The sequence below is a fragment of the Drosophila yakuba genome, chromosome 3L, assembly GCF_016746365.2.
Source record: "Drosophila yakuba strain Tai18E2 chromosome 3L, Prin_Dyak_Tai18E2_2.1, whole genome shotgun sequence".
Taxonomy (NCBI): domain Eukaryota; kingdom Metazoa; phylum Arthropoda; class Insecta; order Diptera; family Drosophilidae; genus Drosophila; species Drosophila yakuba.
Window position 1 is genome coordinate 4,203,731 of NC_052529.2, and position 14,472 is coordinate 4,218,202.

Here is a 14,472-nt window from a genome sequence, read left to right on the forward strand (position 1 = left end):
TTCTATGAATCATCTTTCAACAGCAGCTCGTCAGTTTTTCCCTCCTCCTCGTGTGGAAAATTCACCCCATCCATGATATTGTTCTCAGTGGGCCGCTGAAAGTTTTCTTTTCTACAATCAGCTGCTGTTGAATTTTTAATTTTTATGTTAGTAATTTTTCAAGCATTCTGCAGGAATAAGGAAACTCTGGCCGGAAGAACATCTTGCGAGCGAATATTAAATTTTTTATGATTTGGCGGGAGGCGCGCGCAAGGCGGCAAAGAAATAAGCGAAAAAGTAATGCCGAATGGGAAACATGTTGCGAATTCACAAGTGGAAAATATTTCAAGATATTTTGGATTTTATTTTAGTGCTAGTGGCTGTGCTAGTGCTATGTGTGGGTCTGTGGGTCTTTGGCAAAAGTTTCAATCTCTAAGAGCCAATCTCTTTAAGCAAAGCAATTTGCCGCGCTGCTGCAACTTTGTTATATAAATAAATTCAAACGAAAGCAGATGATGCCATTGCACCTGAGCTGGAAAACTTTTACCCCTCCCCCCCCGCTGCCCAGCAGGAAAAGTCAGTCATGGTTACGTTGCGAACTGCAACTGGGGGAAAAGTAAACATAATTTAAAATGTAATTAGTGCTCAAATAGAAAACCAAACAAACAGCAAGCGCAGCTGGGCGCTGGCGTGAACTCGCAGGTGGAATCCCAAAACCCAGGGCGCCCGCAAAGTCAATGAATGAAGAAATATCATCAGCAGGTTACTAGGTGACCCAGTCCCAGATTTTGCACCTGAACAGGCAACGCAGCACACCTGTGCATTCGCCACGCCTCCCACAAAACTTTGTCCTAGACCAACTTTCGCACAGCTGCTGCGGTGGCTTTTGAAACATTTTATTATAACGAGGCTGCGGTAAACATGGCACAATTTCCACAGACCGATTTCTTCCATTCATTCAATCCGGCCATTTCAAGGTTGGCCAAACTCGATTTATTTTGGCCAAAGATGCCGACAACTCTCTTGCTCTTCTTATTCTTCATTATATTGATGATGTGCATAATGAGTTGGCTGACGGAATTTTTCCCTTTTTCATTCGTGCACCTTTTGTGCTCATTAAGGAAATGAGAAATGCGAGGTTCATCTGGCAAATATTTTCCTACGCTGACAAAAACTGCATTCGAATGGGAGCTGAGTTAAATTCTTAAATTCGCCCGAAGCTGCACAAAAGTACCAATTTATTATACATTTGTGTTGCATTATTATGCATAAATACACATTTTATTATCAAGGTTCCTAAATTTAAGGTGAGAAACACTTAACTGTCTTCTTTCAGTGAAGCGCTGGTTTTTTAATGCTGCACTTAAAGACAGCTTCTTGAGTAAAACTCTGTGAACTCTGTTTTATACAGCCTTTTTTACGGAGTGTACATAAATAGTCCTTTGAGCTGGCTGCTATCCACTTGCGACTCACTTGTAGGTTGTTGTCGGGGCCACTAATTTGGTTTTTGAGTGGGTCTGCTGCTCATTAAGCGGCTTTTCCTTTGCATTTTGGCCATTCCTTTTCCTTGGGTCTTTACCTTCTGTACTTTCTTTACCTTCTTTACCTGCTGCCATTTTGCTTACTTTATCCCGGCCGTTTACTCAAGCATTCCGTTTCCGCTTTGTTTTGCCCACTATTTACAGACTGGCGCAGCACGGACAGCACCGACCATCACGATCGCGTCCAGAGACAGCTTTCCGTGTCCTCCGACAGCAAGTTGCTCGACGAGGACATCCGCGAGGAGATGAAGTACCACGTGGTCATGCGTCCCAAGAAGCCGCCCAGACCCAAGTCCGAGGTCTTTCTGAACAAACAGGAAACGCATCCGCGCCGGAAACGATTCAGTGCATTTGGTGTAAGTATTGCTCACGTTTATACTTTGACTCTATACTTTATTGTTGTGTTAGAAAAGAGTCGTTAAAAGGACATTAAAAAAGTATTCTTTATATAAGATATTATATATTTAATCAGGCCCAACATTTTGCTGCATTCGACTATGGTTTTGAAATGCATTTTTGAACATTTTAAATAGCATACTTATATGAGCGTAGCTTGCTTCCATTTACTGGCTCTATAATTCCCAACTGCTTCTGGCTGCATTTGCATGGAGTTCACTATGCGGAGCGTGTTTTGGTATTGAAAATTTTATTCTCTTTGAAATTTGTCTTGTTGGGACCCTTTGTCTAGGCATTGAGTGTTCCCGTTGATTAATAAATATTAAAATTAAATATTAACCTAATGGTTTTTGGTCAGTTAATTTAACAAAGGGCTAATGAAAGATAAATATGCTGATGCTGGTACTCTTATGCATTTAATTGAACTGAGGTATTTTAATCTCTTGATTCATTTTGTAAATTTATAAATATATATATTAAAAGGATCTTTACCATTTTTTCCGTTCGTGCCATTGTGGCGCCATCCCTAAATTCTACGGTTAAACAACGAATTATAGATGAACTCTATAAATTTTAAAATCGCACTGCATACTTTTAGGCATATTGGTCATTATTTAAAGTGGCCCTTTATAGAAGCAATCAAATAAAATTTTAAACAAATGTTTACTCTGAAAGACGAAAAGCCAACTTCATAATAATATCTTGATTAAAAGGTCCAAAAATATTCCCGAACGTTTGCAGAGAAATTAAATTTACCATATTAAAACAAAGGGGAAAGTTTACACAACTTTTTACTCCAAGAGTCAACTTCATATTAAGTAATTAATTAAACAGAAAATCCCCCTGTATGCCTACTGAAAACAACGGCAGCTTTAGCGTAATTGAAAAACAAACTGGAAACAAACATGTGGCTTTCCGAAGTGGGTATTCATTCCCGCCGATTACATCACGCGCTAATGTAATGCGAACTGAACCGCAACAGCAAACTAACTTTGCTTAATTAATTAACAAACATGATACATTTTTCAACTCCATTTTGCTTGCTTCTCTTATTTTTTTTTCGACCTTTTTTTTCCCACAGGGCGACTCTCCATTTGGCAAGCAGGAGGCGTATGTTAAACTCGAGCCGCTGGGCGAAGGGTCCTATGCGACGGTCTACAAAGGATTTAGCAAGTGAGTACCGCACCCAAAATGAAGCCGTAGTCCCTGGGTCGCCCAAAAATGGGTTGCCGTGTCAGTGGGTTAAACAAAAAATTATTGCCAGCCATAGCTCAGCTTGAATTTTCTGATGGACACCCCGATCAAAATGGATTTCCCTTTTCCTTGAGCTGCAAAAAAATGTGTGTCGTCATTTTGCCTTGATTTATTCGCTAGTTTCCCTTCTCGTGCATCCGACGTTTTCCCTTAGTTATTTTTGGTGCTCTGCTCCTGCTGGCTCCGTCTCCCGATCCATCCCAAAGCGTATTCCTTTGTCCCCGTTGGCAGACTCATTACAGCCAGAGCCATGCAAATGTGGCTATCAATCACGGCCAAAAGGAAGGGGTCGCCGGCGTGGTTTGCCAAAGGGGCAATGTGGGTCACTCGGCGGGAGAAGGAGATTGAGTTGCAGCAGGAGCAGCGGGAATGTCCTGTTTCCACAGCTCCTTTTCCTTTGCCTGTGGCCCCAATTGTTCAGTTGGTCTAACTCTGCACTGCGATAAATCACAAGAAGAGCGAAAACAGTATTTAGTTCATTATTCTTCTAATTTGTTATCATTCGAATATGGAAAAATCATTTCATTCAGTAGCCACTTAAACAAAAGTACTAAGCATGAGATCTAATTTGTTCCAGTGCACAACACGCACTTTTGTTAATACTTGCCCCACAATTGAGTTGGCTTCCTTGGGTTTTCCCCGGCCTATTTTCATTTACCCCGCCCGGAAAAACATGGCAGTACAAAATGCTGCCTCATTTGCGCCTCGTCTGGCACTGATTTTAGCTGTTCAAGGAGCTGGAGTTTGCAATCGGAGTTGGGGCCTTGGGATCTTTCGCTCATAATTTGACAAATGGAGCTGGCAAGACGGGAAAGAGAGAACCAGGTTCGTCACCTTTTTGACAGGACACCCCTGTCCTGCTTTCCCGATGATAGATGCCAACCAATTTCCTTTTTTTTCTGCCTGTCACAGCCACTTGCCCCCTGGTTTCCCACACCATTTTCAACTTTCTCCTGCCCTCACACACACACACACTTTATCTTTTGTCTCCCTTTTGTTTTTGATTTATTTGACAATCATTTGCTGTGGTGTTGCCCCGAACTTCGTCCTTGTACAATGGGCATTACGTGAAGAACGAGCAGAAAGTTGTTTGACAGCCTCTTCGCCTGTTCGCCGAGTTTTCCATCTTTTCCGCCCTATTGTTACCCTACAGCTCCTAGTTTTCCCGGCTTTCGTTTTCTCATTTGCTATGCACGACGGCGCTTACATGCGAAATGAGTTCCAATTAGCCTTTGTTTATACGAAATGCAAATAATTCGCTCTAATTTATCTGCCAAATGGAAATGTGACCCCTCAGTTTTTGGCTTTTACTTTTCTTGGGCCTGGCTTTGTTTAGAGTCCTTTTTGCAAGTCCTTGCGCTCTGTTTTTTTTTCCTGCCTTTCAAATGGAAATTTAGGTCACTTTCCTTCTCCAAGATTTATGCTTCCTCTCGGACTGTTTTTTTTGCCCTTCCTACTGCCAAATTAATCCCCCAGCTGTAGATCCTTGTGTTTGTCAATTGTAAAAGATTTCATGAATGATTTCACTTCTATTTGACTTTCGTTTTGCCTTGCCTTGTCCTGGATTCCTTTGTATTTCCCAATATACGTTGGCATTTTTCGACTACTATTTTCTACCTATGCAAACACAGAAAAGGGCAAGAAATCAAGCTGAGAGTCCTCGAGCAGAAAGTCAAGTTGCTGATTAGCATTTAGTAGGTCAGCTGTCACGAAAAGGCGCCATCTGGCGGGGGGAAACTTCGATTGCGAAAAGTTTTCCTCAACTTTGATGGCACACGCAATTTGGGTTTATGCCTAACTAAATCGTATTATTTTAACATTAACAAGACAAAGTTTGATCTCAGCTAGCAAATCCTCTTCACAAGCCCCCACAATTTCGCACTTGACAAATCATCAAGAATTTTAAAGCTGAATGCACTGATAAAAATTATGTTTCTATATTTAGTTCTACATTATGATGATGAACAAAGATTATAAGATTGAATATTGTACAATTAATGCTCAAATCTTAAATGCGCATTATTCATTTTTGGAGCTAATGTGACTACACTGCAAAAATCTTGAATCAACTCCCTGTTTTTCTATGTACACTTTCCCTGAGAAAACTCCCTTTGCCTGGCAGCTGTTTTTCGTTTACATGGAAATTGCTCAGGATGCGGTAAGGACATAAGCTTTTTATAGCATTTTTCTCAGGCTCCTAGATGCTAAAGGTTTATTAACCAAGTGAATTTTAGAATACATTTTGATATGATATAAAAGGTTTAATTCGCCGCAACCCGGCGATTTTGTTTTAGGAATAGGGAATATTCTGCGAATTTTTATGTGTGCGATAAAAAGTTTAGGGTATTTTGCGCATATTTACTTCCCTCTCAGCATTTACGATGCTGCTCGACAAATTGATGCGCTTGAGTTCAGTCATCAGGAGCCCTCATCATCATCATTAACCCTCGCTTGCCCAATTAGCTGCTGGCGTGATAAATTTTAGCCCCTAAAAACTTGCACTTTGACATATTCGAGTGACATCCTCGCGCTGTTGAACTTGTGCCATGAAAAAACTTTCGTAAATTCACTCGAGCTTCTGCGCTTAAAGTCAACTACTTCATGGCAAAATTTACCAGCTTTGCTGGGCTCTTCGTTTTATTTTGTGTGCTTCTCGCCTTGCCCATTAGAATTTTGCCTTGGCAATGCAAGAAACCGCATAAATTGGCAGCGTCTGTGCGGCAGTGTCAAATAATTTAACCTAATTTGACACTTCAAACGTCCTCCTGTTCCCTATATCCTTTCAGTGCTGGCATCTCATCCAAAAAGATACATCTTTTAAATGGAAGAAAGCATTCAACAGATTATAATAAATACGCTCGTTATGCAGTGCGAATTCTGCTATTTTCTAGTCTTTCCACTATTTAAGGCTAACACTTATTTGGCTTTAAGTCTCAACCATATTTGCCTAAAAGAGAAGCTGAACTGCCAGCACTGCTGCAAGCTGTATGTCCTCCCTTGCATGTCCTGTGGCCTGTCCCTTAGCCTAATTTAAGTGTTTGCCGTACATTTCCCTGCGTGTTGGGTCGTTATGTCTGTTTAATATACAAAGGCCCCCGTTGGATCCACCCAACATGTTCTGACTTCTGGCAAGGACGCTAAATGTGGGCGGCAGGACTCCTACCACAAATTGCGAGCCTAATTCTTTGTTGCCTCGCCGGCAGCTGTGCAATTGTTGTTCTTGTCGGACATTCCCGCTCGAGTATTTATTTTATTAATTCCCCCCCGTCCCCCCGTTTGTGTGTGCTGCCCACAGATTAACCTACCAGCGGGTGGCGCTGAAGGAGATTCGCCTGCAGGAGGAGGAGGGAGCACCCTTCACCGCGATTCGCGAGGCCTCGCTGCTGAAAGAACTGAAACACAGCAACATTGTCACGCTGCACGACATTGTCCACACGCGCGAGACGCTGACCTTTGTCTTTGAATATGTGGTGAGTACTTCAAATATTTACTAAGATCGAAAGGCGATTATTACTGCTACTTTCCTTCGATCGTTATCTACTGAATCTTAGTACTTGAACTAATGCCAAATGTTCGCTTTACAGAATACGGATCTGTCGCAATACATGGAGAAGCATCCGGGCGGCCTGGACCATCGCAATGTGCGCCTGTTCCTCTTCCAGCTGCTCCGTGGACTCTCCTACTGCCACAAGCGGCGTGTCCTCCATCGGGATGTCAAGCCGCAGAACCTGCTCATTAGCGACTGCGGCGAACTGAAGTTGGCCGACTTCGGACTGGCCAGGGCCAAGAGCGTGCCCAGCCACACCTACTCCCACGAGGTGGTCACGTTATGGTACCGTCCTCCAGGTGAGCATCCCCCAATTTCTGCTATTGTTCGGAGTGGGAGAGAGTGGAGTAGAGACCATTAGAAATGCTGGGTATTTTAATTTAAATATCTCGGCCATATTCCTCAGCCCAGAGAATGTTGTTTACTTTTAATTTGGTTACCTAAAATGCTGAATATTTGCCGAAATGTAGCCCTGCCTGTTATGAATAGAAAATTCCTTCTTTTCACACATCAATATCACACTGCATCCGTAGGCAAAGGAATGCTAAAGAGAATTTCCATCTCTTAATCCCTTTAAACTTAAACGCTTAAGAGCCTTTCCATGTAAGCTGCTCATAGCCAAAACAATCAAAAAAAAAAAAGAAAACTAGTAATCACTTTTCACAGCGCAAACAATTTGCAGTTGGCAGCTTAGCCCAAGCCCCAAAGTCGAACCAATTTGAAAATCGCATTAAATTATTTCGTTTGTTTTGTGCACTTGAAGCCAGCCAATTAATTGACGGTCCATGCAGGCTGAAAATTGTTGGCCTAACAGCTGAGTAGCTTGGCTGGGATTAAATTAATACCTCACTAGGATCCCTCCCCTGACAATGGGGTAAACAATTCATTTTGCATGGCAAAGATTTTTCCATCAATTTGCGAGCCAGCTAAATGGAAAACCAAAGCGTAGGAGTAGTAGTAGACAGAGGAATAAAGTTAATTTTTTCTAATATGCAATTCCCTGGGCATAAACACTTTGTGTCTGCGGGAATACCTGCGCTGTGCAGTCCGCAACCCGAACTACTGACCCCTGACCCCTGACCCTTGGGCAGCATCAACGTCAGCTGGGGAATAGTTGGGAAGCATGTTAAACAAATTTAATCTGCACTTCTTGGCAGACAGCGCTGGCAGGCAAAAAGCGGAAGCCTGCGAAAAACAAAGGCGCTAGAAGCGGATGGAGATGCGGATGGATATGCGGATAGAGATGCTGATGGGGTTGCGGATGGGGATGCGGATGTGGTTGCCATGGGCACCTGTCGCCACCTGCGCGGAAAATTGGTGTGGGAGGCGAACAGATGCATATGTACATAGGTACCTACAGTAGGTGCAATCTGAAAAAGATTTAGATACATACATACTAATACTAAAGAACAATTGGTTTTTCCATCTCAAGAAGGCTTTAGTTTGGCTTATTGTTGTGCACACACCTTTAACTGAGTATGTTTATAGTTTAAACTTTAAGCTCTTCGTACTTAAACACAAATAGCAGCCAGCCCAGAAACTCGTGTGTGCCCATGGGAGGACTAAACTTTGTTAGCTGCTGGCCAAAAAGCAGCAGCAAAGATAAACACAAAGGTGCACAGGAAGTGGAGAACTATCTCATCCTGTAGTGCCCGGTCGCTCTGAACTCTCTCTTTCCCGTTTCTCGCCCTCTTATTTATTTAAAATGGCAATTTATTTTGCAACAAAAGCGGGAGAACACAGAAGTGCATTTACTTACCGTGGAGTTCGTGACCATTTCAGATGTCCTGCTGGGCAGCACGGAGTACTCGACCTCGCTGGACATGTGGGGCGTGGGCTGCATCTTCGTGGAGATGGTGACCGGGATGCCGACGTTTCCGGGCATACGTGATACCTACGATCAGCTGGACAAGATATTCAAATTGCTGGGCACGCCCACCGAGGACACGTGGCCGGGAGTCACCCACTTTCCCGGCTACAAGCCACACAAGCTGGGTAAGTAATTGGCCTCAGGGCCAGAGAAACGACCTGGCTGAACTCTGGATGCTAATTTTGGTGTGTATATACACACCCCTTAACCTTTTTTGGGTGCAGGTTTCTATCGACCGCGGAAACTGGGTCACAACTTCCCACGGCTATACGACATCATCGAGGGCGAGACGATAGCGAACGGCTTCCTGCAACTGAATCCGGAGCAGCGTTTGGGCGCCGATGATGCACTGCAGCATCCGTACTTTGCGCAGTTGCCAAAGAAACTCTACGAATTGCCAGACGGTGAGTGCCGCAAATTGAATTAATGCATTAAACATTTACAGCCCAAACTTTTGGCCATTGTCTGTGTGGCTGGAAAGAAAACCAATTAACAAAGCTACGCAAGGCAACGAAAAAAAATCGTGGGGAAAAAAGGATGAAAATGTTTGCTCAAAGTTGGCTGAAAGTCAGGGAAAAATCCCGTGACGGTAGCCCATTCTTTGTAAGGGACAACTCATTTAAGTTTCGCGACAATTTGTTTGCCTTTCGAACAGTTTTCCGTGGATTGAGGGTCTGCTTAGCGAGTGTTTCCGTGGTATAGTTAACAGTAATTGCATTTGCCAGTTTTAATTTGTATTTCAAGTGGTGGCAAAAGTTTGCAACAAGTTGGGAAAATAAATGCCGAATGCAAAGGACAAACTTGTTGGACAAATACAGGCACACAGACAGAAAATCAAGCTGGTCCACTAATTAGATTGCGATAAGTGAACATTCAAAAGTAAATAATGGCACGCTTTGCAATTCAAATCGTATCTAATATGGCACCAAAAGGGAAATAACTAGGCCATTTATAAAATGTGAAATGCTTTATAAGGAAATCCTCTGAATTCGATATCTAATATCAGCTGTTTTGTTTATTTCATTCTACTACAATTTAACTGCACTTTCTGGTACATAAACTTCCGTTTATCCCGAGGACCTGCATTCATTAGCAGACCTCCTCATCGGATGCCACTCGGTAAATGGAAACATTTCCGAAAAAAGGAAATTTAAGGGTCAGCCCCAAAAACCAGCATTGAGTTGGGGACTTTGCAATTTGGCAAATGCAATTCACTGAGTTTCGGTGAAAACTGGGGAAATGCAACAGAGAGGGCTTTAAAAATGCATATATATGTATAGGGGCACAAAAGCCACTCGAGAATGCAGTGGGTAAAACCGAAAATAAATGAATAAAGTGCAAATTCCCCGCTTTGGACTTGCACTTAATCGAGGGCAGCTTAAAGTGTGCTTAAAATGCGATTACCGCGTGATTTGTTTACACAAAACTGGATCTATTTTTTCTGCACACAAATCCTAAAGGGGGAGCTATGCTAATTTCTGGCTAAATCACAGTCGCTGTTGGCAAAAACCCTAGCCCAACTCATTACGAACGGGTGGAACTTTTCCTGGAATTTCCCCCAGTATTTGCTCTTGCAACATTGCGTATACGCAGCGTGGACAGATAGAATCAATTAAAACGCAACTAATGCGCTTCATTTATCATGGCCAGGAAAGGTCATCACACCCCGTGTGCGGTTTTGTGGCTTAGGTTTGCATAGCCTCTGTGTTTTACGAACTCTAATACAGTAAGCATTGCATTGGGAAACGGAATATCCACATAGATCATTAGAAACAACTTAAACTAGTTTTTATGGGAAGATTAATTTATGCAATTTGTATAACACTTTTCTGTAATATATGCTGGTTCAATCATGTTGCCCAATCTTTTCTCGTAACATAGTGTTCACTCATTAGAGCGTCTACTGTACACATGTGAGTGACTTTTGTGCGTGGTTAGGTTGCCTGGCAACTGTGTGAGTGTATCATGTGCGGCTGGAAAATGTAATTTCGCCAATGGCAATTTTAATTGTCGCTCATCGATGGCCGTAAATTAAATTATGTCATGGTCAGAGTCCAGCATGTTGTCATAACTCAAACTTTTTAATTACAAATGTTATTTTATTTTATTTTACTAATTACCACTGTTCGTTTCTTTCTCGCCCACAAAAAAAAAAAAATAAAAAAACAGAAACCTCAATTTTCACCGTGGAAGGCGTGCAGCTGTACACGGAGCCAAATCGACAGAATAAATGAAAATTAAAGCAAGTCCTCTCTGTGGATGGCGTACGTTTCTACTGTTAGGATCCCAATCACCCAATCGACATCCTCCTGGACTATCAATCTGTCAATCAACCTATCGCATCATCCAGCAATCGACAGCCATATATAATGCAAGAGGAACTTCTCGATCGCGCAGAAGTTTTGTACTATAATTCTATGATACTTTTTTTAGTTATTAGTTCGATTTCGCAGTGAGTTAGCTGAGTTAGCTGAGGGAGTTTAGCAGAAGGCACGGCACCAACGGCAGCATTTTTATTTTCAGTCAAATTGCTTAAAGTTAGTTTAGATTTCATTAGACTTCTCGCCATCCTGCAGCCGCGTCGAAAAGGATACTCAGTTTAGTCAAAGCGCAGACACGTTTTTCTGTATTCTTTTGTAAGCTAACAAAAAAAATTTACATTTATTGGTAGCTTTTAGTGAGTGAATTGCCTCTGTGGATTTACGCAATATGTTCGTTTGCAATGAGTGAGAGATAATTATCATCATGTCTGATATGCTCGTGTGTATTTCGTTTTCATTCTTTTTTCTTTAGTTTTTAGTCGATATCAATTTCATCAATTTCAATGCGAATGTTCGGCTGCGGAGTGTTTATTAAAATTGCAAATAAAAATTCAATTGGTTACTGCTTTAATAGAGTGCAATTAATAAAAATTAATGAAATGGCAATGCGCCTAAAAAATGAATCAATTAATCAAATAATAATGTGCTCAAAAAATGTACGATTATTTCCAAGCAATTACTCAACTTAAAATTATTTACTTTTTCAAATGAAGAGATGTTTTTTTTCTGCTCACAGCTCCTTTTAAATGTTTGATTGTATGATTTTGTAACGCTTCCTTTGTCATTATTAAATATATTAGTTCGCCGCGCTGTTTAAGTGATAATTTTATAACTATTAAATGAATTTATGTAAAAAGCAAGTAAATCAATCTTTAAAGATATGTAAAACAATAAATTTAAACCATTTATACCATTTATGTTTGCTGATTTCGTTTTCTATCTTTTCATTACTTAAGTTTTCGGTTCTTTCCACAGATTTGCTGACGTGTGGATGATGATTGAATTCCTAGAAACATTTAGTAGAAAATCAAAGGTCGGGAGGAAGGCTGACGGATCATAAATCATAACATTTTCGATGCAAACTTAAGCGAATAGATAAATAATTTAACTAGCAAAGAACGCAGAATAGTAGAATCAAATTTTTAGCAATCAACCAAAAGTAAATTCGAGATAAAATAGCCATCAACTAAACACTAAAGTAACCTAACCAAGTATTTTACATAGAGTTCGTAGCGAGAAGAATCGAAACCAAGCCCAATCCATTTCCATAATCTAAGAAACGTACTGTTTTTGGCCAAAAAAAAAAGAGAGGACGCCCGACGCATGCGGGTTCCACAAATCTTAAGGAGAAGTTCAAATGAGAGCTAACAAATGTGCAAATTGAAATCAAAGACACTTCACATGGTTTTGAAACAAGTAAATGAATCAAAAACGATTTGAGTAGAGAAAACTAAAGCGTAGAACAAAATATATTATGAATATCGTAAAAATCTATGAGAATGACGAGCCAATTTGAGTTGTAGGCAATCAAATTGCTAAGATTCTCTGATTAAGACATGATTATAAGGAGATATCACGCCCGTTAAGTTAGTTGATACTTGAATAACTCGAACTAAACTCGATTAGGGCCACGTTTTAATAGCGCTCCAAAAAACCAGATTATATTTTGTAGCAAAAGTAAAAGTCAAATTTAAACAAAGGCGCATGGAAAACCAAAAATATTTCAAATGAATAAACTTTTTCTGTGATTTATGAAAAAAGTATGCAAAAACACACACTGAAATACACTACAGCAAGGTAAACACAACACGAAGTAAACAAAAACTTAATAAAGATAAAGAATTAGGCACTTTAGAATACAAATCTAGCAGCTGGCCAGCAAAATTGTTTAGAATTGTTTGCTAGCCAAGAAGAGCAGTACATTAAACTGAAACAAAATTTTGCACGCACTCAAAATTTGGCAAAGATGATGTTTACGGCATCTTTTATTTTTGGTTCTCTGCGAATTTTACCCAATTAATTATTGGATCGCAACACAAAAGGTAACGAAGCATGGCAACGCACTTTTGCACTTTTCCCATCCCGAAGGTTACGTCCATAGTTTATAAGCCAATGAGCCAATGGAACAAATCGAATCGAATCGAACGAAATTAGCGAAGATTGAACTAGTTTTCGTTATCGTTAACGTTCTTGTTTCCGTTGAATGCAATTTTATCAGACGAACGCAAATGATTTTTCGGTGCATTTTCCGGGACAACTCTAATTGATTATTTTGCACAACATTCGTGAAGAGCAAGCAAGCAAATCAGATAATGGAGAACACTAAGCTAATCCCTAACGTAATCGAAACGAGTAAATAACTAAGAATGTTTTTAGCGGATCGTACTCTATATAGTATAGTAGCTAAGCGCGGGGTAAATCCCTCCCTCGGAACCCTGGGAACGAAAGGTAAAAGACATTTAACATGGAGGGCTGGAACGATATGAAACTTAAATATTTTTAATGCATTGAATTTGTCGTAAATATATTTAATGTACCTTTGTTAAAAACAAAATAAATCTATTAACACAAATTACGAACTCTCGATGCAGTTAGGCGATAGTTTAGATGGAGCATGCAATTTTTATGTTTACCTCGTAAGCATTTTTGTATAGTTAAACGAAAGAAAAAAAAAAGGAAAAAAACTGGGTGAGGCCCACAAACCCCCACAAAATAAGAATGAAAATTTTGTAAATATTTGTAGTTGATTTCTAAGTAGCGAAAGACGAACAAAACAATATTCGGCAAGAGTAACAGACACGATGGGTATATTTAAAGTGGAAAAATATTGAATGTTTATTATTTAACAAATGGATGGCAACTAAATACAATTTGAATAAGTTCAACCTGTACAATAATTTAATATTAAATAAAAAGCGGCCAAGGCCAATGAAAAGTAATGAGTGCTGTTTATTCTCCCAAGAATTTCCAACTGATTTATGGGCTAGTTCTCTGGCCATAAATAACAATAAGACAATAATTTTTGATTGCTTGAAATGTTGGCAAGCTTTGAAATTTACTCAACCCCAATTCGAGCAATTGAAATAATTTAGAGGATGACAAGTCTTTGAAATGATGATGTAGGAGGAAAATGGGTGGCATTCATGGGATCCCAAAGCATTAATTATGTAAATGACACAACTCTTTTTTTCGGGCAAATGGCAAACAATATATGGTACATGATATTAGGAAACCTATTTCTCTGCCGCCTTTTTTGCCACCCAACCGTCGGTTACGTCATCACGCCAGCAATTCATCTTGGCCACAAATAGAGTTGGATGAGCATTGTGCCTGCCTTTTTGGTATCAAGAGGCGAGCATCTCGGCACGATTCATCTGCAGCTGGGCAGATGAAAAGGTTTCCTAGGTTCAACATCCAATGACCAAGTCCGATGCAGCTGTAAGCCTTCAAAAGTCCATAAAAGCCATCAACGTTGTAATTGAGCAAAACAATTACAAATGACATAAGCGGAACAACGGAAAATCAAAGGTAATCTCGTGAGCAAGTTGTAAAGCCGCATGAAAA

The 14,472-nt window shown here is 40.4% G+C and overlaps 1 protein-coding gene and 1 non-coding gene across 6 annotated transcripts in view; both read left to right on the forward strand.

Moving 5' to 3' along the window:
* The window catches only part of LOC6532833 (cyclin-dependent kinase 14), a 91,919-nt gene extending 78,072 nt beyond the window's left edge, over window positions 1-13,847 (forward strand). For all 5 annotated transcript variants that reach the window (XM_039374203.1, XM_039374202.1, XM_039374204.2 and 2 more), the window contains 7 exons: window positions 1,665-1,876; window positions 2,998-3,089; window positions 6,466-6,640; window positions 6,755-7,016; window positions 8,500-8,712; window positions 8,812-8,991; window positions 10,757-13,847. In XM_039374203.1, the coding sequence (XP_039230137.1) occupies window positions 1,665-1,876; window positions 2,998-3,089; window positions 6,466-6,640; window positions 6,755-7,016; window positions 8,500-8,712; window positions 8,812-8,991; window positions 10,757-10,821 (1,199 nt within the window). In that variant the 3' untranslated portion in view covers window positions 10,822-13,847. The remainder of the gene's footprint in view (window positions 1-1,664; window positions 1,877-2,997; window positions 3,090-6,465; window positions 6,641-6,754; window positions 7,017-8,499; window positions 8,713-8,811; window positions 8,992-10,756) is intronic.
* LOC120321642 lies at window positions 2,161-2,225 on the forward strand. The gene has a single exon (XR_005561395.1). It is a non-coding gene; the product is annotated as a U7 small nuclear RNA (small nuclear RNA).
* Window positions 13,848-14,472: the final 625 nt, after the last annotated feature.